At 44.6% G+C, this 21,350-nt stretch overlaps 1 protein-coding gene across 1 annotated transcript; it reads right to left on the bottom strand.

The window, feature by feature from the left end:
* Positions 1-10,853: 10,853 nt before the first annotated feature.
* Positions 10,854-21,154, bottom strand: GINS1 (GINS complex subunit 1). The gene is made up of 7 exons (XM_066595799.1): positions 21,000-21,154; positions 19,690-19,754; positions 17,810-17,908; positions 16,941-17,031; positions 15,060-15,176; positions 12,468-12,542; positions 10,854-10,969 (listed from the first exon to the last, which is right to left on the bottom strand). Exons 1-7 carry the CDS (start codon positions 21,072-21,074, stop codon positions 10,901-10,903), a joined length of 591 nt encoding a protein of 196 aa, XP_066451896.1. The 5' UTR covers positions 21,075-21,154; the 3' UTR covers positions 10,854-10,900.
* Between the last annotated feature and the right edge of the window lie 196 nt (positions 21,155-21,350).

Here is a 21,350-nt window from a genome sequence, read left to right as displayed (position 1 = left end):
GGGAATTCGGTATGCCTCCCTGAAGAGGTGTGTTTTTAGAGCACGCCTGAAGTTCTGCGAGTCCTGGATTGCTCGGGTAGCCTTTGGTAGTGCGTTCCAGAGGACTGGTGCTGCTCTGGAGAAGTCTTGGAGGCGGGAATGAGAAGTTCGAATTAAAGGGGTGCTCAATCTGATTTCGTTAGCAGAGCGGAGAGCCCGGGCTGGTTGATGGATTGAGATGAGGGAGGCAATATAGGGGGGCGCTGCACTGTGGAGGGCTTTGTGGATGAAGGTGGCGAGTTTAAATTGAATTCTGTATTTAACGGGCAGCCAGTGCAGTGACCGGCACAGGGCAGAGGCGTCCGAGTAGCGGCTGGACAGGAAGATGAGCCTGGCTGCCGCATTCAGGATGGATTGGAGAGGGTAGAGTCTGGTGCAGGGGAGGCCGATCAGCAACGAGTTGCAATAATCGAGCCGGGAGTGGATGAGGGCAACAGTAAGCGTTTTTAGCGTGTCCACAGTGAGAAAAGAGCGGATTCTTGCGATGTTCTTGAGGTGCAGCTGACATGTTCGGGCCAGAGATTGGATGTAGGGGGTAAAAGAAATCAGAATCAAATATGACTCCAAGGCAGCGGGCATGTTGTCTATGTTGGCGCCACACACTGAGATGGAGATGTCAGGAGGAGGTCGGTTAGTGGAGGGTGGAAATACCAGCAGGTCAGTTTTAGAGAGGTTTAGTTTTAGGTAGAGAGAGAACATGGTGTTAGAGACAGCGGACAGACAGTTAGTGATGTTTTGGAGTAAAGGTGCAGAGATGTCACGGGAAGAGGTGTATAGCTGGGTGTCATCAGCATACAGGTGGTATTGGAGGCCAAATCTCCTGATGGTTTGTCCAATAGGGGCTGTGTAGATAGAGAAAAGAAGGGGGCCGAGGACAGAGCCCTAGGGGACCCCAACAGCAAGGGGAAGAGGAGGGGAGGTAGAGCCAGCAAAGGAGACACTGAAAGAGCGGTCAGATAGGTAGGAAGAGAACCAGGAGAGGGCAGTGTCCTTTAGGCCAATGGAGCGTAGCATACTGAGGAGGAGTTTGTGGTCAACAGTGTCAAATGCTGCGGAGAGGTCGAGGAGGATCAGTAGGGAGTAATCGCCCCTCGATTTGGCTGTCAGTAGGTCATTGGATACCCTTGTAAGGGCAGTTTCTGTCGAGTGTTGAGGTCGAAAGCTAGACTGTAGGGGGTCTAGGAGAGAGTGCTCTGATAGGTAGCTTACAAGGCGGGAGTATACCAGCCGTTCTAGTAGTTTGGAGATGAAGGGGAGGTTTGAGATGGGTCGGTAGTTGGCAGCATCAGTCGCGTCCAGAGTCGGCTTCTTTAGCAGTGGGGATATGATGGCGTGTTTGAAAGAAGAGGGAAAGATGCCAGAGGTCAGAGAGAGGTTGAATATAGTGGTGAGATGGGAGATGACCACTGGGGAGAGGGAACGGAGGAGGTGTGAGGGGAGGGGGTCGTTAGCGCAGGTGGTGGGGCGAGCAGAGAAGAGCAATTTGGAGACTTCTTCCTCTGTCGCTGGTCTGAGTACAGACAGTGAGCAGGAGCTAGATGCAGTGCTGACAAGACTAGGGTCAAGGCTAGTCTGGGATTGGGAAGTTATTTCCTGACGGATGTCATCAATTTTCTTTTTGAAGTAAGCAGCCAGCTCTTCGACACTGAGATCCGTCACCGGGGGCTGTGGTTTAGGGCTGAGAAGGGAGTGAAAAGTATCAAAGAGCCGTTTAGGGTTGTGGGATAGTGAGGAGACTAGAGAGGTGAAATAGACTTGTTTGGCATGGTGGAGGGCAAGGTTGTAAGTTCTGAGCATCAATTTGCAGTGGAGGAAGTCTGCGGACGTTTGCGATTTCCTCCACAGCCATTCAGCACTTCTAGAGCACCGCCGGATGAAGCGCGTTTGAGGCGTGAGCCAGGGTTGCCGTGGTCTACATCGGATGGCTCGGGTCCTGGCGGGCGCCGCTTCATTAGAGGTCAGGAAAGTGTAGTAGTCGCCACCTTCTGATTACCTGGGAACTTTAATAGATGTCATCTACTAGTCATTGGAGGTCAAATTGCATAAAAGGGTAGTAGTGACAGATAGGAGCTTGTCTCTGCTGAGATGGGGTTGGGATTATTTTGCACTGTTTTATACCCAAGTAGAGCAAAAGCCTATTCTTGCTGTGACTTCTAGGGACTCGTCCACACATTTTGGTGTCTCACGATGTATACTTATACATTTTCTGTCATGAGTTTCTCATAAGGATTCCTTGATATGGCTCCATTTTGCACTACGTTGTAATAGGATTCTAATAGGTGTCCGATTCTGCATCTACAAAATGCTTTAATGGGAACAACCTCCCCCCATGGCCCCTGCCTGAGCCTGTACATCTCCCGTGCAACACTGTAGTTGGAGCAAAGTGTAAGGTCTTTCTTTTACATCTTGCTAGAAATGACATAAATGTAAATATATATTCTCCTGTCCATAACAGACAAAGGTGGAGGGTCCTGTAGTCTTTTTTTTTTTTTTTTTATACCGAGAAATGTCTAACATTGACTAGTTTCCAAGCAATGGTAAAAAGGGGGTTTATGGTATTTTATATACAGGAATCCTAACTGAGCCCTGAAACCACTTACTGAGGCAGTATAAATATATATTTTTTCTCCATCCTAGAAAACACTAAGGGTTATGCTAGGTTCACGGCTTCATTAGAGGCTCTGTGCAGATACAGGTATAAAACCCAGATGAAGTAGTGCAGAATGCAGTACTATTTTTCCCATAAGCAGGCTGGAAGGCACTACAGAAGCCATATCGATCCTATTGTTAAGGAGGGTCCTGCTGATGCTGCTTGTTTCTACCATTGGAACAATAAGGATTTCAGTTTTTGTGTGCCCCTGATGGAGTTGGAAGGCCTATGACTGCTAGTAGACAAGCACTGGCAGCCTGGCATTTAGCGCTAATACATAAGTGTTAGCTGTGCTTATGTCATAGCCCTTGAACAATAGTTTGAACTCAGCCTTAGGGTACATGCATTTACACAACATTTTTCCAATTTTCAGACCAAAAATCAGAGGGAAATGGCACCCATTCATTTGAATAGGGTGTGTGGAGCTGGGCTTTTTTGCTTGCTCAGATAGACAGAGTAATTAAAAAAAATAAAATAAAAATCACACCATGTCCTGTCTGATTTTTGGACAAGATTAGCACACGTCAATGGTCCATATTCAGCACACAGATGGGATGACTTATCAAATGAATCTCTGGCACAAACTTTACACTCGTGTGCATGTAACCTTACTTTAAAGTACAAAGCACCAGACTCCCCGGTCCGAGCTACTCTTCATCGTTTACATATTGCATTAATGTTGAAGAAGCCACACCAAAATTCTGTTAGGGTGGTTTCATATCTGCACTCAGGATCCCGCTTGCCTGCGCTTTTCCAGGAACAGGAAAGGGGAATCCCTATGGCTCAGGGCCGAACCAAATGGATCCTATTGACTATTGCGGTCCTTTTGGTTTCTGCTAAGCGGCCCAGCTTGGACAGAAGATAAAGCAATGCATGCATAGAATAGGGGACAATATAGTTGTAGCCGCACAGTATATAGAAGCTGGATCTTGTCCTGTGTCAGTATAAAAACAATGCTCCGTTAAGATTGCTTTATTAAAGGGTTTGTCAAGATTTGGAAAATAGTGCCCGATTTCTACCAGCAACAGTACTATGATGTCAGCCCGTTGTGTAGCTTGCACAAAGAGAAAATAACCCAATTAAATAAGGGAGCCCTCCAAGGTATAAAAAAATCTGTATTATATCTTTAATAAGCAAAGGGCCATCCCACAATAGACACATTCAGCAACCACATAATGCTGAGTGCCCCCCAAGTAGTAGCTGAAATACAGCTTGATCAGGGTGTGGTAAATACAAGGTATATATTACAATGGTGTATATGCAGCAGGTGCCATAAACCATTGTACAATTGTGCGGTACATCTTTGCATGTTGAAGTGCTTCACCTTAAGGCAAGAGCAATCATGTCAAATTCCAATAGGATGGATATAGGCCAAGATCTGGCTCTAGCCAGGTCTCTCGGGTTGCAATGTGGCATCACACAAGCTAAGGCAGGTTCAGCTCATAGAGCCACGGTCTGCTGTAAGGGAAAACAAGGCTGTGGCATGATTTGGACATTGTTCTATCCTTTGTGACCTTCATTATCCCTCTCCCTATGGCAGTAAGATGTTCTGTATAATGAACTCCTTTACAAAGTTAATGCTGCAAACGAACTATAAAATTTTTTATTTTGGTCTAGTCCCTAACAGGTAATACTGTATGCGGATGTCACCCCGTGTAGTAGTCACATTTTTACTTCTGCCCTCCCTTTATCCAGCTGACAAGGCTCAAACTATGTATATAATTCCAACCCCAAGTCAGATTGTATAACCTTCATTGGAAGTAACAGATTGCATTATATTTCTTATCCATGTAACAATATAATGAAAAGTTGTGTATATCACACAGTATATGTAACATCTAAGTCATTTGTACATAGACCATTTCCTTTCTTGGACAGCTGTATACATCTTATTTCATAAAATATGTACAGTTTTGTATGTGACATGTATATTTATGCCGCAGATACCAAAGACAGTGACCCCAAAGCTACAAATCATGATGGGGTCTCCTCATTCTGACCAAGATGTTGTTTAACCCCTTAGTGACCAAGCGTGTTTGCGCCTTAACCCCTTCCCGCTGCAGGGCGTAGGTTTACGTCCTGGCAGCAGGGTACTTCCTGCAACAGGACGTAACCTTAAGTCCTGGAGATAGCGCGGGATCACATATGATCCCGCGATATCCTGCAGCGGGAGTCGGCTGTCAGTCACAGCCGGCGTCCGCTGCAACAGCGGGGGGGCATCGGAGATCGCGGCAGGGAAAGAGTTCACAGAGGGAGAGGATTCCCTCTGTGTCTCCGGCCGGCTCTCGCGATAACATCGCGAGAGCCCGGCCTGTCACCAAGGTAACAGGACGCCTGACACTGGCGTCCTGTATTGCCTAAGCCTGAGATCGCTGTATAAGCGATAAGGCATGGCAGAGCAGTAGCTCTGCCATGCCTTATGACAGCGATCATCAGGGCAGTGGTTAAAGTCCCTCAGAGGGACACAGTGTAAAGAAAACTAAGATTAAAAAAATAAATTAAAAAAATGTAAGAGTAAAAACACCATTTTTTAAATGCTTTTTCTCAGATTAGCATAAAAAAAAAAGTAAAAAAAATAAAACCCCACATATTTGGTATTGTCGCGTCCGTAACGACGCGTACAATAGGTTGCACATGCTTTTGACTGTGCACGGAAAAAACGCAAAAAACTGAGGCAAAATGCTAATTTTTAGCATTTTGCCTCAATAAAAACGCAATAAAAGTAATCAAAAAAGCTATATGTACCCCAAAATGGTACCAGTAAAAACTACAGCTCGTCTCGCAAAAAATAAGCCCTCATAGAGCTCCGTACATCGAAAAATAAAAAAAGTTACAGGACTTTGAATGCAGCAATTTAGAATAGAAAAAAAGATTTCCAGAAAAAAGGGTTTTTATTGCAGAAAAGTGGGAAAACCTAAAAAAAAAAAAAAAAGTAAGAATTTTGGTATCGTAACTGTACCGGTCCGCAGAAAAAAAATCTATGGCAGAACTGATGCGTTTTCTCTCCCTGCGATCATAAAAAAAAAGTTTTACAATATAGTCTATGTACCCAAAAGTGGCACCAATAAAAACTACAATTCGCCACGCAAAAAACAAGCCCTTATACGGCCGCATCGACGGAAAAATAAAAAAAGTTATGACTTGATAAACGGAGAAGAAAATCCGCCAAAAATTGTTGCGTCCTTAAGCCCAAAATAGGCCATGTCATGAAGGGGTTAATGACGAGGCCAAATTTTGCAAATCTGACATGTGTCACTTTAACATGGAAAAACACCAGAAAGGTTTTGCATATCCAAGCGATTCTGACATTGTTTTTTTGCCACATGTTGTACTTCATTTAGGCGGAAAAATTAGACCGATAGAATTTGTGTTTATTTATTAAAAGCGCCAAAATTGGGAAAATTTTGAAAAAAAAATCGTCATTTTTTCACATTCTGTCATTTTAAACACCTTTTTTTGTACAGCACACATATGAATGAAGACTTGCACCCAGAAATGGATACCCGTTTGTCCCGTGTTCAGAGACATACCCATTGTGGCCCTAATCTTATGTCTGGATGCACAACAGGGGCCAAAATGAAAGGAGTAATCAGTGGCTTTCAGAACATAGATTTTTCTTGAAGTCCTTTTAGGCCCCATTGCTCACTTGTAGAGTTCTTGAGCGCCCAAAACCAGAGAACCCCCACAAATGACCCCATTTTGAAAACTAGACTCCTTAACGAATTTATCTAGGGGTGTACTGTGTATTTTGACCCCAGTTTTTGAATAAATTCAAGCAAAGTAAAAGGAATAAATTAGGATTTTTGTTTTTTTGGCAATTCTGTCATTTTAAAAACAGCTTTTTTTGTACAGCACACATATGAAGGAAGACTTGCACCCCAAAATTGATACCCCTATTTGTGCTGTTTTCAGAAATATACCCATTGTGGCCCTAATCTTATGTCCGCATGGACAACGGGGCCCAAAATGAAAGGAGTAGTCGGTGGCTTTCAGAACAGTCATTTTGCTTGAAGTCCTTTTAGGCCCCATTGCCCACTTGTAGAGTTCTTGAGCGCCCAAAACCATAGAGAACCCCCACAAATTACCCCATTTTGAAAACTAGACCCCTTAACGAATTTATCTAGGGGTGTACTGCGTATTTTAACGCTACAATTTTTTGAATAGATCTAAGCGAAGCAGTAAGAAAAAATTACGACTTTCATTTTTTGGGTTATTGCGTCAATTTAAAAACATTTTTTTTTGTACAGCACATATATAAATGAAGACTTTCACCCCAAAATGGATACCCCTGTTTGTCCCGTGTTCAGAAACATACCCATTGTGGCCCTAATAGACTTACAGGACACATGGCTAGTCCCACAATGAAAGGAATACCCGTTGGATTTCAGGGTACAACTGAATAAATTCCAGGCCCCATTGCCCACTTGTAGAGCCATTGAGCGGCCAAAACTATAAAGAACCTCCTCAAATGACCCCATTTTGAAAACTAGACCCCTTAAATTCATCTACGGGTGTACTGCATATTTTGACCCCACAGTATTTGAATGAATCTAAGCAAAGCAGAAGAAAAAGTACCGATTTTCAATTTTTTTGGCAATTTTTTAAATTTAAAAACAGTTTTTTTGTACAGCATACATAGGAATGAAGACGTTCACCCCAAAATGGATACCCCCGTTTGTCCCGAGTTCAGAAACATACCCATTGTGACCCTAATTTACTTACAGGACCCATTGCAAGGCCTATAAAGGAGGGAACACCCGTTGGATTTCAGGGCACAACTGAATAAATCCCAGGCCCTATTGCTTATTTGTACGGAATAAAAATTGATTCCCTAAAAATCCCCCCCCACGCCCTTTTTGGCGTTCACAAATCTTAGATGAAAGTAATATTGTGAACTGTGTGGTATTTCCAAAGACAGGGGTAATTACGGAGGCTGGTTGGAATGGGCCCATAGGGTAATAAAACCGTGTATCCCCCTCCTCTCATGCTTTTTGGGGGTCATTTCTTGGCCTCAGTGGTGGGTATGGGGTGTAAAAAGTGGCGTTCCGTGAGTCTCCGTAAGCTTGATGAGGTGCGGCGGTCTCACATAGAAGGCGCTCAACAAGCTGCTCCTGGAACTGCATGAAAGCGAGCGTTCCCGGGGCTTCTTGTAAAATACGTATCACAGGTAGTGGTCTGAATAACGCCGGGCTCACGCAGCCGTAGGCGGAATCTGCTTGCGGAGGCCCACAGCGCATCCCAGCTGTGAGCCCGGCTGTGACCCTGCGTACGGCCGTGTAATGTACTGCTCATAACTGCGTACTTATACGGGCGGTCATGCGCAGTACACCTTTTTTTGTTTGTATTTCCTGCACCATCGCTTAGCGATGACACAGGTACCCGCAGCCCGTATACAATGTAGTTGCGTATGGGCAGCGGGTATATCCGCGACCATGGAGCAAAATGGGCTCTATGCTGCGGATAGCCGCGGTAAAATAGAACCTGCTGCGTTCTCTTTTCTGCGAGTGGATTACACAATTCCAACCCGCTAATGTGAGCGGAATTGTGTAACCCAATGCGATTGATCCACGTATTAGCGCGGATCAGACGCATGCGGAATCCGTAATTGCTATCCAGTCATGTGAGACTGACCTATGTTAGAGCGCTACTTTTTTATTAAGTGACCAGTGGCCGCTCAACGAGGCCACCCGTCACTGCTCCAGGCTCTCGGCGACCAAGGTGATTTTAAATTTCCTGGGCTCCCCGACTCCTGCGCATGTGTACGGTGTTTTCCCAACGGTTGCATGTGCAGAATCCGGGTAAGTTCACGGATGAAGATCGCGTCGGGGTGCAAATACGTAGGCCTCCGGTAAAAAGTTTCATCTCATCTCACCGATTGCATCAGTGAGGGGAGATGAAACTTCAATTTTTTTAATAAAAAACTTTTACGTGATCGCCATTAGTCATTGTATAACGGCTAACACGTGATCAGGAACCGCTCACCGCTGCCCCCCGTGAAATCTCCAGGCTCTTGGCTCAGTTTTGTAGCCAGGAGCAGGGTGAATTTCAATTATCCTGGCAATCCACAGCTTTTGCGCATGCGTCCGCCATTTTGGCGACGGGCGTGTGCGCAGAAGCTGGGGTAAGGTCTGCGGATAAATCTGGGGGCCTTATGTACGTACTTTCATCCTCCCTTACGGATATGATCCGTGAGGGGAGATGAAACGTACGCTTTTTAAACTTTACTTTTTTTTTCCTTTTTTACACTTTTTTTTTTTTTTTAACTTTACATGATCACGGTCATCCATTGGATGACAGTGATGGTGTCCCCAGTGACATCCCTCTGCTCTTGGCTACACATGGCAGCCAGGAGCAGAGGGATTTTGAATTTCCCGGGGCTCGAGCCCCTCTGTGCAGGCGCCCGATGTCAATCATCGGGCGCGCATGCGCAGAGGGGGACATTGGGTCCCGGAACACCGGGGACAACGGCGGACCTGAGGTGAGTATTTTCACCTTCCCTCATGGATCCGATCCATGAGGGGAGGCGAAACTAGCACTTTTTTTTTTTTTTAACTTTTTCGCGATCGCCACTATCCAGATCTCCGGGGGACACCGCCGATAAGCCAGGTGAGAATTTTCAGCTGAAACTGGGGGCAGCTGAAACTTTAACTTTTTGGGCCCTTTACATCCCAGCCCGGGATGACAGCTCCATGCTGTCGGCTACCTGCGGGCACCGACAGCATGGAGCTGTCACGTCCAGAGCCCGAGGGGCTTTATTCTCTGTAGGACGCATGTTTTTACATCCTCAGAGAATTAAGCCCACTTGGGCAGGACGTAAAAACACTATGGGCTGGTCGTTAAGGGGTTAAGGTTGAAAGTTAGTTTCGGCCATGTTCACAGATACGCTGGAGGTTCCTTCACAAACCTCCATTGCAGCATTCACCATTCTCAGGAAGACTACTGCATGCAACACTATTTTTCCATCATAATGGCAGCCCACATAAGTCAATGGGGTCCGTTTCTCACCACCCATATCAGTCGAGTTACGAGTCCAGCACGCTAGTGTGGCTTCAGTTTGTAACTAGAGCCCTTCATACATAAAGCTAATATACAAACATCATGGCTGCTCATAGCAACCAAATAACCAACAGGGTAATGCCTTTCTATGTATGGGGCACAGGATGATCGCACGCAGTAACTTAGTTATCAGATCACCTACACTGAAGACCGTTCCAATGGAACTGATTGTTGGAAAGCTATAACTGCATATCTCACAGGTATTGAATCCAAGTCTGTAATTACATAAACCAAACTCAAAAGGACACACTTCTTGCCCAAAACTCGAAATTAGGGGCTCCTTCAGACAAAGCATATACATAAATGCGCATGCTTCAGCACAACAAGTTTGCTATGCCATTAACGAGTTTGATTTGCACATGTGTCGGCACATTGTACTGTACTTTCTTGCGCACGCAGGATTCATATGATTGAAAAAGCTATTTATGAGGTCAAGATGTGTTCTTTCTCTACAGCTTTCTGCTGTATTTCACACATTCCTTTGTGAATCCCCCCAAAGACTTCGATGGGGCCCTTTGATGCTCAAATGCGCACAAAGTAGAACATGTTCTATTTTTTTGCACACAAACGAATCCATTATGTTCTAGTCACCGTGTATTGTGCACACAAATCTGCTCATATGAAGAAGCCCTAAATTTAAAGTAATCAGAACTAATAAGTATTGAGCTAGCTTACAGCAACTTATTTCTTTCTTGCTGCTTAGCTGGAGGTTTTTTTTTTCTTTAGGGCTCATGTCCACGGGGAAAATAAGAATTAAAATCCGCAGCGTTTTTGTCGCACGCGGATCCGTGCCCCATAGGAATGCATTGACCACCCGCGGGTAGATAAATACCCACGGATGGTAATTAAAAAATTTCTGGAGCATGAAAAAAAATGGACATGCTCCATTTTAGTGCGGATAACGCATGCGGGAGCTCATAGAGCACATAGCTACATTGATCTACCGCATGAAAAATAAAAGACAATTACAGTGCATCCGCACTACAAATCCGCAGTGCATCTGATTTTCCCCGTGGACATGAGGCCTTAAAGAAAAGTTCATAGAAGACCAAAAACAAGTTAGTTTAATCAGGAGAAAGACATATTTACATGATGCTATACAACCCCCCCCCCCCCCCCCCCCCAATCAGGTCCATAAATTTAATATGACACAGTTTATGACAATACGTGCTCCAGAACGCCTTGACGGATGAGCTGTTCACATTTCCATCTGGGCAAGAAATGCTGCAAGATAAAATACAAGGACTTATAAACAAATCTCTAGGCTTTACATACTCTGAATATACAGCTTCACTTTAAATTACAATGTTAATCTTAACCCTAGACTCAGGCCGGCTGCACACAAACAGATTTGCATTACAGAATCCAAAGTCTGCATCTGTACTGCGGATCTGCAGCAAATAAAGTTCGTAACATGCTATGTAAAATCGCTTTTTCCTACACATTCGCAGAAATAAATTGCGATTTCTGTGTGCAGAGGAAAAAGATAATAAAATCACATGTTCTATTTCCATGCACATTCCACATGCACGGCTTCCATTGAAGTTAATGAAAGCTATCCGACCAACGGCCTAGCCACAAGTCACATAGCGGATAGGTCACAGGTACCCAGGCATCGCCAAGCAATGTCATGGGAAAAAGAAAAAAAAAAATAATAATAATTCTATAAATATATTTGTCCAACAGTGGCTCGCTGAACCGTCCGCAGTACAGCCTAACGCAAGAAGCAGGTATGCCAGCTGCGGTCAGGGCCAGATTCCGCTGTGGGCTCCTGCATGTTGAATCAAACCTGTTCGTGTGCGAACAGTATCAGTTTCACTCTCTTGCAAAAAGGTCTGTATGCTGTGTGATAATGAAGCATCCAGGAGTTTGTCAGACCATAAAAGTTGTTATGGGGCAGTGAAGGGGAGTTTGGAGACGATAATATCACTGAAATCTGCCTTCTCTTCAGCTATCCGCATTTTATAGTAGCTCAGGGAGGTTTTGTACAGTTTATTTTCCCATATATAAAATATTTTCTTTAATACAAAAACACATGTTAATGACCTATCCTACAACAGCTGATCGGTCAGGGTCCCTAGTCTGGGGGCCACCGCTATCAGTTATTGATGGCCTTCCCTGAGAATAGGTTATCGACTTTTGCCTGGAAAACTAGTGGCTAAAACTGCACTTTTGTTAAAAGGGTTCGGTCAGGAAAAAAAAAAAAAAAAATCTATACTCGCCTGTGCTTTACCAGCCGCTCACCAGGAACCTGCTACTGTCCTGATGTCCCTCCGGCAGCCTTTCTATCGCAGTGCAGAAGCTGGCAAAGTTCCAGCTTCCGCCACTGCTTCGATCAATGCCTGACGGCAAGTACTGCTGCCCGGGTCAGTGGTCGCCGGACGCGTCGTCCAACGATTGGCCTGGTTGCATCTAACCTCTGACGACGGTGAGTGCACATCTCCCCACTTCCCAGTGTGCTTGCCGTCGACTCTCCGAGGGCGTCAGAGGTTAGATGCGGCCAGGTCCGCGCACAGGTGCCGATGGGAGAGGACCCCTCACGCGGCAGGCAGACAAGGGAGGGAATAAATACTACATGATTAGGTAAGTTAACTTAGTTTTTGTTTGTGTGTTTAACAGTTTTCTTTCAACAGGTTAGAATGTACGGGGATGCAGAGTAGAGCTAAAAAGAAGGGGTTTTGCTAACAGAAGCCCTTTAAGCAAGAAAGCTGAGACTACTTACTTGGCTGTTTTTCTTCAGAAGGATAGTTGTGCCATCATCAATTTCAAATTCACCATAATCTCTCAAACAGCGCACCTGAAACACATAGCAATAGATTTCAGAATTTTTCCACTAGAAAGAAAAACAAACTAAACACAATTCCTTTATAATTAACTAATAGATTCCATCGTCAACTGATTTGCTTGTTTCTACAAGCACAGAAAATATTTTCTTTGTTTGGCAATAAGTCTCCCCATGTGTACAGGGAGTTGTACAGTCTGCCTATGGGGAGGAACGATCACATCAAGTAACTTCTTGGTCCTTGTTTAGAGAAGAAAAAAAAAAAAAAAATACACAACATACATGCCCATTGGTGCTCATTACATCAGGCCGAGAATTCAGCCCACGTAAGAAGGAACATAAGTGAATTGAGTATTGAGGGTAGGCAAAGAGAGTGACATGACAAGCATTAATTTGCTATTCCATTCTGAAAAATCAGCAGGGACTGGCAGCTCCAGAACAAAAGGCCAAATAATTTAATACATAGTGGGTTTTTTTTACCTTACATGCCAGAATTTAAAACTAATGCATTAAAAGCGGTTGTCAGTGTTGTAAGCTCTTAGTACACCCCTTTCACCATGCAGTAACAAAGTGTCATACTCACCTCTCCCGCTGTGTCCCATGTCTATGCTCGGTCCCCCACTCCGATCTGTTTACAGCTGCAGTCCCACTCGGTTTACGGGATGCTAGAAGGGCTGCAGCCAACAACAGAGCTCAGTAATAGATTACTGGGGAAGGGGTTGTACCGAGATCTTACAACGCAAAACACCCCCTTTAATATCAACAGACTAAAATCAAATCCAGTTTAAAGCGAACCTCCAGATTCAGGACAAAACTCTGGACGGGGACCACAGGGGTATCTTACCTATACTTGAGCTTCTCTTCCCGGCCTCTCCTTTCCGCTGAACGAGTGCTTCGTTTATAGGAAGCCAGATTAGATCACTGGAAAATGGCAGCTAATGAACACTGATCTGCTTCGTCTGGACAGAACTTATGTGCTTAGTGCTGGCCAGTCACAGCAGCTACAGTACATTAGTAGTCCTAACAGGACCGATGCACTATGGATGATCTGGTAGTTTAAAAATGGCGGTGGTCAACCTGGCTGCCTGAATACTGAACTGGCGGAAAGGGGGAGCCAGATAGAGAACAGAAAAGATACCCCACCACCCTTTGGTCCTGTGACAGTTTTGTCCTGAAAGCCAAGAGTCGCTTAAATTACTTTTTGGGCCAATTGAAAAAGGTAATGGCTCTAACAACCAAACACTGCGGTCAGAGTGGCAGAATTATTTCACGTTTATAGTTACTTTTTCATACAGGCTAAGGCTGGCTTCAAACAGGTGCATTTGCTTGTGCAATACTCCGAGAATAGAACCTATTTGATTTCAATGGGCTCATTCACACGCACACATTTTTCCTGTGCATTTCAATCGTTCAAAAAAAAAAAAAGTGCAGCATGCTCTATTTCCCAATTGTGCACCAAAAGCAGAAGTTCCTATTGAAATCAACGAGGATGCGCATGCAAAACGCCAGGAAGAAGAACACATCTGAAACGCAGGCTAATTAGCCATTTCAAAGACTGGGAGCATCTGTGCTTTTTGCACACACAAACGTACATGTTTTGCGCATGTAAAGAGTACAGTAAAATATGCAGATGTGTGCGCAAATAGCAGCAACATTCGTTTTGCAAAGACGTAATGCTCATGTGAACCCGGCCTTAGTCTGATAGTTATACCACTTCTAATACTACTCATATGTAAAATTGATGCATTCATACTCTTAAGAGCTCCATTGATGTCAATGCAGATTCTGACTTGCCTCTAACATAAGCAAGCCTCTGGATTAGGGGCAATAAGTGGACATGATGCCTTCATTCCAACGACACGAACCCAGAACAGGGAAAAAAAATACGACATCCCCTAAAAATAAGACCTAGTAGATGTTTTGCTAAAGTGCTAAATATAAGGCCTCCCCCCCCGAAAGCAAGACCTAGCTCTGTCCCTGCCTTGTGAGTCTGCTGTGATGAGCTCCCCCTGGTGGCCAGAAGTTGCACTGCTGTACAAGTGGCCCAGGAACTGCTGTGGGTGATGGTTACAGTCTCCAGACAGTGTGTGGGAGCCAGATACTTTACAGCACTTATTTTTGTGGCCCTTTGTGCTAGTCAGGCAACCAGTGTGTCACTTTGATTCTTTAGCGGGTGATCGTTACAGTCTCCAGACAGTGTGTACATGGAAATAATGGTAGGAACAAGAAGTTCTTGATAGGATTCAAAGTTTGTCTAGTTATACTGGTGTGTGATGACAACTACTGTACAGTATATAATAGATGTTCATTTTTTTTTGTTCAACAATAAATGTGAATTATTCTTCATGGGAAAAGACATTCCCTGAAAATAGGACCTAGCACATCTTTGGGAGCAAAAATTACTATACGACGCTGTCTTATTTTCGCGAAAACAAGGTATTTACAAAGTTGCGTTCCCCTTCAAAGATTTGCAGAACGTAGCAGTGTTCTAATTTATTTATGGCAGAATTAATAGCATACATTTGTTTTTACCTCAATGTATAGGCTTTTTGGGGGCTTCATGTCTTGTGTAATGTCCAGTCCTTCTTCACCTCCCAGAGACCTCATGTATGTAGCCAAGGATTTCTTGTATTGATTAAACCAGTCTGTCTATAGCAACAACAGAAATAAATTGAAACCTGGAAAGCAGAAGTAAAGCTACATTTCCCCCTCTGCTCCGGGTGGGAGCCAAATACTTAATGGCCAACATGGAATGAGATTCTGCAAAACTTACCTGCAAGTACAGATGAAGTAATCAATGTGACTGCTGCATCGTGATAACTATTTACATCATTGTAGTTATAACACATTAGGCGTTAAGTTAACATTTGCTATCGGAAAGTGATCAGATCCAATTTTGGCTCTTAAAGGGTATTTCCATCACAGCAAGTTATCCCCTATCTGACCGCCAGGACCTCCACCAATCACTGAATTGCACTTAAGAATACAATGGGTCTGCGGATAGTAGAGGATGCACATGCGTGCCGTCGCTGCATTCACTTCACAGGGACTGCCAGAGATAGCTAAATTCAAGCATGCATGCCCTCTTCTGCATGTACTTTTGGGATGCTCTGGGGCTGCAATTTAGTGATCTGTGGGGGTCCCAGCAGTTGGTCCCCCACAATCAGCAAGTCATCGACCCTACATGTGGATAGGAGGTAACTTGCTGTGACTAGAATACCCTCTTAATATACAGCTCATTCATTCATCTTAGTGGTTTGAATAAGGGGATCAGGACAAAAGTGATGAAGACTGACGCACTCCATCAGTGAGAGTTTAAGATATTCTCAGAAACCGCTGCTTTAAATCTCGGCATCGGTACGATTTTGAGCGGCATGTTAAACAGCATTTGACAGCGTTTTTTAACTCACCCCATCATTGTCATGGGTGATGAGGTGTGTTAGAAAAGGGCTGAAACGCAAAAAAAAAAAAAAAAGAATAGGACAGTGTTTGAGTGTAATAGGCGTTGGAGACGCCACGTTCTAGCACGTCTGCGAGGCCCCATTGAAATCAATGGCAGTGCTGAACCGTGGTTAGAGCACGCTTGGGATGCCAGGCTAATCCCTGTAAAAAGTGGCATATGCGAGTGCGGCCTGAGGCTGCCTTCACACTGGAGTGAAAATTGTGCGAGATTTGTGTGTTACTAGATGCACAAATATGAACCCCATTCTTTTGAATGGATTCATTTCACATTAGCATGGCACCACAATGCATGAAACAAATCGCAGCATGCCCTATCTAGCTGCGAGATCTTGCAGCGCAGCCCCATTAAAAGCAATAGGAGAACTCTGCGATCCTCTGCCGCGGCTGTGAGGCGTGGCGGGAGGGATTCCCTTCATCTCTGCAGTGATAGAAGGCTGCTTTCACATGAAAACACCTCGCATCCACAGGGCTTTCACATGGCTGTCGAGGGCGATTTGGGGGCGAGTTTCACGGCCATATATGACCCATGCCAGTGTGAAGCAGCCCTTAGGGTAGTTTCACACACGCAGTGCATTTCAAGCTAAAGCATGCTATAGACCCTCCCACCGCATAGACTTCTCCATGGAGAAAAAGCCACGACCCCCCCCCCTCCAATTACGTAGCATGTGCTTTTTGCGATCCTCAAGAAAAGCTAAAACTGAACTGTTTGAAGGAAGCCGTAAAACTACAATGGATCCTTCATTCTTTAACTGCCGCAAGTGATCGGTTGTAAGCTACTGCCAGACGTCTCACATCTCGCAATCAACTAAACATGCACGTCCAGTCGAGCCAAGCATGCATGTTTAGTTGGAAATGGAAGAAATTCCTGTTGACCCCATCTCATGTGTATATCCAGATTAGGAATTCACGTGTTGGTGGCAGACTGTTAGTAAAGAAACAGTGAAGTTTTACCTCCTCTGCAGACATATGGAATCTCAAAGCATTGGGAAGCACACTGCCATATTCCCATCGAAGAGCACGGATCCGCAGCATACGGTCATACCTGGAAGGAGCAACAAGTTGGTAATACAAGTTATATTGGGGGATATTTCCGATCAACACTCCATTTGCCCTACATAAACCAGGATGCTGTGCCATCCCACAGGGTACACCAGTGGCGAATGACCCCCCTCCCCATATAAGCTTGTAATATGTTCTGTCATACAGCTCTATTTTTACTGTTAAAAGCAAAAAAAAAAAAAAACAGAAGATGAAAACCAGAAATCTGTAGATGTGAACGTTGCCAGACTGGTTTTAACATTCCAATACTTTTTGAAGTTGAATAAAAGCAAGGTCACCCCAGACTTTATAGAGTAATGACTTGTGGACAGCATCTATTTACATTAATTTATAATGAACAGTTTCATTTGATATAACACCCTATGGCGTATTTGTGGGATTTTACCCAGAGCTTTTTTGAAGTGATTGCTATTAGTCTCTGAGCTATGAATGTCCAAAAGCAGATCAGATCCCATGGCAAGGTTACCCAAGGCTCATGACAAGTTATATTAGGCCCTTTTCTCCCAAAGGCCAGATCTACTGTAGGAAGTTTCAGACTGAACAGCAGGATGCAGTTAAGATTTTTATTTCTGTGACAATTGAATAGTTTTTTGGCTGTAGCCAAGGCCAATTTTGCCTGAACTTGAATGACAGTCAGAGGACAGCAAGAGGTGGGGACTGCCCACTTTACACATTGCGAGAGCTAGGACCTAAGAAGAGCCCGCCTGGACAAACAGAGACAAGTATGAAGGCAGCAGGGGACAATGGCGACAACAACTTACAGATATGCAACAATGCACCGGCGATTTCGTAGAAGACAGCAATGGCGAAATTTAATTGTTGGTATCAATTCACTGCGGCTCTCGGTCTTTGCTTCATTGCTGTTAGAAAAAAAACAAAAAACACATTTGTCAAAATGTAACCTCAATGACCAACCCAGGAGCACTGGTCAAAACTTTTTTTAATTGGGGGATCCTTCAATATTTGTGGTATATTTTCATCACTCATACATATGTTTCGGGGGTTTAGTCTTACGCAAACATACTCCAAGAACAACAGGTTAAAAATAAAGTCAAGCTTTGGGTTTTGATGGGGATAACAAGGTGTTAAAGGAACGTGTCATTGTTTTTTTTTTGGTTTTTTTACACAAGCAGCTACCTCCACCACTCAAACAATGATATTACAGGTATTTACAAAGTTACTTTGATGTAAAGGATAATAAGAATCAGGTGTTTCTTATCTGTCCCGTGCTGCATGCAAATTAAGGTTTATCAATCCAGTGACCTGGCCATACTGACTGATACCTTGTGTACCCCCCCCCCCCCCCCCAAACACAACCCTCTCTGTGCCAGACATGTGGAGACATTCTCTACGCATCATCACCGGTTCAAAAATCAAATCAAATGGTATTTTGTATAGCGCCAACTTATTCCGCAGCGCTTTCAGGTAATTATTACTTATTACCCCCCACCAAGCTGGGTTCTCATTTTACCGACCTCGGAAGGATGGAAGGCTGAGTCAACCTGATTCATGCGGGTATCGAACTTGCAACCTTCAGGTCGTAGGCGAGAGTTTACACTCTGCACCACACGAGGTTCAGATCTGGCGTTAGTCCTGGGACCAGAGCACGTACAGTTCAACTTGGTGAACCTGCCCAAAACTAGTAACTGCGAATACACCAGTCCCATCACTAATGAGATTCAGACCGCTGGGGCGATGCGTAGAGAACGTCTCCACATGTCTGTCACGGATAGTCCGCCCACACACTGGACCGATGGACTTTAGTTTGAATGCGGCGTGGGACAAATAAAACCCCAATTTGTACCTATATGCTCGAAACACCATTTACAGCAATTAGCTGGGCTATTAGACTCCGGTCAGAGGGCAGAATAACCATGGCATGTAAACAGCTGCATTCTGAGCTAGCTCCGACCCAGGCCATTGCTGGCAACTATTAGCCTTCAAGAACAAGTGGCAGCCACTGGGTGTGAAGCATGCCCGGCTTCAAGCCTACTTCATACATCCCGTTGTGACCTGATGGCCATTTTAGCTAGGGATCTTTAAAGTAAACTTCACATGGGCGAGTGCAATATCAAGCTGTGTTTCCCAGCCCGATTTCACGCTTCCCAACATGTGAATTCTCTGCGAATGCGAGGCGTTGTTCTGTTAAATACGCCTTGCATCACTTTGGTGAAGAAGCCATCCACCACAGTGGAGGATCGCAGCATTTGTCCCATTGTTTTCAATGGGGAGACCTCGCATTGCACAGCGTGCACCTAGCATGTGGTGCAATGCCGTTGCTTGTCCCATTGAAAATAATGGACGCTGCGATGTGAGAGCACGCAAAAAGATAGAACACGCCACGATCTGTTTCCAGCATCTTGGTGCAATGCGGGAAGCAATCGCTCATGTGCATGAGTCCATGCAAAAGAATGGGGTTCATATTCGTGCTTCTCGTGATGCACAAATCTCACGTGATTGCCTTGTGAAACTGGCCTAAGGAATTTATTTAGTGGTGGACATTGGTGAGACACGGGCGTCATCTTCTGGTTGGTGAGGTCACAATAGAGAAGGGTTGAGAAGCCGCAGTATAGAAAATCCTGTAGTGCGGCGTCCGCAGTCCAGTTGTAATACCTCTGCTTCCTGAGGTTCCGTTACTTACACGTCGCCCTGGTTCTGCTCGTACAAAGCCTTCATCTCCTCCAGAACCTGACGGATTCCATCCTCCTAGAAAGACACACAGATATATAAACGTCTCTCCCTCTTCTGCATCTAGGACCACAACAGATGCACAAAGATTGTTTGGTTACTTTACAGCTCATTTACAGGAACACACAGAATTTCGGGCTGTGAAAATACACAATGTCCACTGCATGTATGAGCAGGCTACACACGCTTCTGATGTGGGTGTGTGTTTATTGATGTCAATGGGTAAATCCACATCTATGTATTATTCATGTGGCTTTCAGTCCCATTAAAAAAAAAAAAAATCGTAGCGATTCTCCACTCATGGGTTTTAAATCGCAGCATGCTGCGATTAGCCGGTCAGATAGGCTCAGCGCGGAGTATTGTCAGCTCTCCCCTGCTCCTTGGCGGGATATCGCTACGCCCGTGGACAGGAGCCCTCAGGATGGCACATAGTTATAACATACAGATGCAGAGGGGAACACACGCCTCTTGATCTAAATAAATGTTCACACACAAATTTGAGACTGTTTTGCACTCAAAAACCTAAAACAGACAAACTGAGCCGAGACATAAATCATTAATCAGTCCACTGAGCTCAGGAATGTGACAGTTTTATGATGTGTCTCATCTCTCCTTCAACCTGCACATGGAAGGAGATGCAGCACCACCTAGTGGATGGCAACATTATTACAAATCAAGTTCTGAATTTTCATGAAGTTTTGAAGAAGTGTAAAAAAAATTAAATAAATGATGATTGGGAAGAGGACATCCCTCTTGACCTCCTTCAGACCTTTCATATTCCCCACTTCTGCAAGAATCCTGGACTGAGGTTCATGCCATTCTTGAGGGTATCAAACGTGGCCATAAATTTGTACTCTCAAAGGCCAAAACAGAAGACGCTGATCCTCAAGGTGGGACAGAAATGAACGGAACGGAGGAGCGCACAGTCCTAACCAGGTCTATAAATGTATAAATGGCGCATCACGAGGTTCTCAGGTCACTTGAAAACAATGTCCTATTTATCCCCAAAGTTACGTTCTTCCAAAGAAAGTATTTTTTCTATTGTTAGCGGTTGACAGCCCTAAATGCGAGCTACCGCCATGTTTTTCAGTTTTGCACAGGATATAATGTGGACTAAATAATTTCCATTGAAACTGGTGCAGGGGAACTACAAGTCTCAGCATGCCTGGCAGACACTGCTGCCTGGGGACCAAAGGAAAACACAAAAACAGCAAAAAGTGGCTGATAACAGAGAACACCAGCCTCCCTCCATCCCCCACTCACATTAAAGGCGGGTAGCTGTCCGTCCGCCGCCCGCTGCAGCTCCCGGATGAGCTCTATGGCTTTCTCACAGAACATAGCAACCCCGGGTAGCCCAGCAGCCGCTGTATGTTCTACCGCCCGCCACACAGTCACTACATAGCCAAAGGCGGGATCTGTGAGGTGACGGCGGACATGTTTAGTCCTGGCAAACCTGCAAGCGGCATTGAAAGCGTCCAGCTATATAACCGTATAACTACTCCCTGTTTTATCACAGAGACTATTATACTCCGCTAATACTAGTATTACTCCGCTTCGTCAACATATCTATAGCTGAAAACAAAAGACCTTTTCTTACACTTTGCCCTCAACAAA

This window comes from Eleutherodactylus coqui, chromosome 3 (assembly GCF_035609145.1).
Source record: "Eleutherodactylus coqui strain aEleCoq1 chromosome 3, aEleCoq1.hap1, whole genome shotgun sequence".
Classification (NCBI taxonomy): domain Eukaryota; kingdom Metazoa; phylum Chordata; class Amphibia; order Anura; family Eleutherodactylidae; genus Eleutherodactylus; species Eleutherodactylus coqui.
This window is presented reverse-complemented; position numbering and strand designations above follow the sequence as displayed.

Bases quoted from the DNA above. Each gene is read 5' to 3' on its own strand.
- GINS1 (XM_066595799.1), bottom strand. From the start codon at position 21,074: ATGTTCTGTGAGAAAGCCATAGAGCTCATCCGGGAGCTGCAGCGGGCG. The intron at 19,755-20,999 runs GTGAGTGGGGGA...GTGTCTTTCTAG, and splicing joins GACAGCTACCCGCCTTTAAT to GAGGATGGAATCCGTCAGGT. The intron at 17,909-19,689 runs GTAAGTAACGGA...TTTTTCTAACAG, and splicing joins GAGCAGAACCAGGGCGACGT to CAATGAAGCAAAGACCGAGA.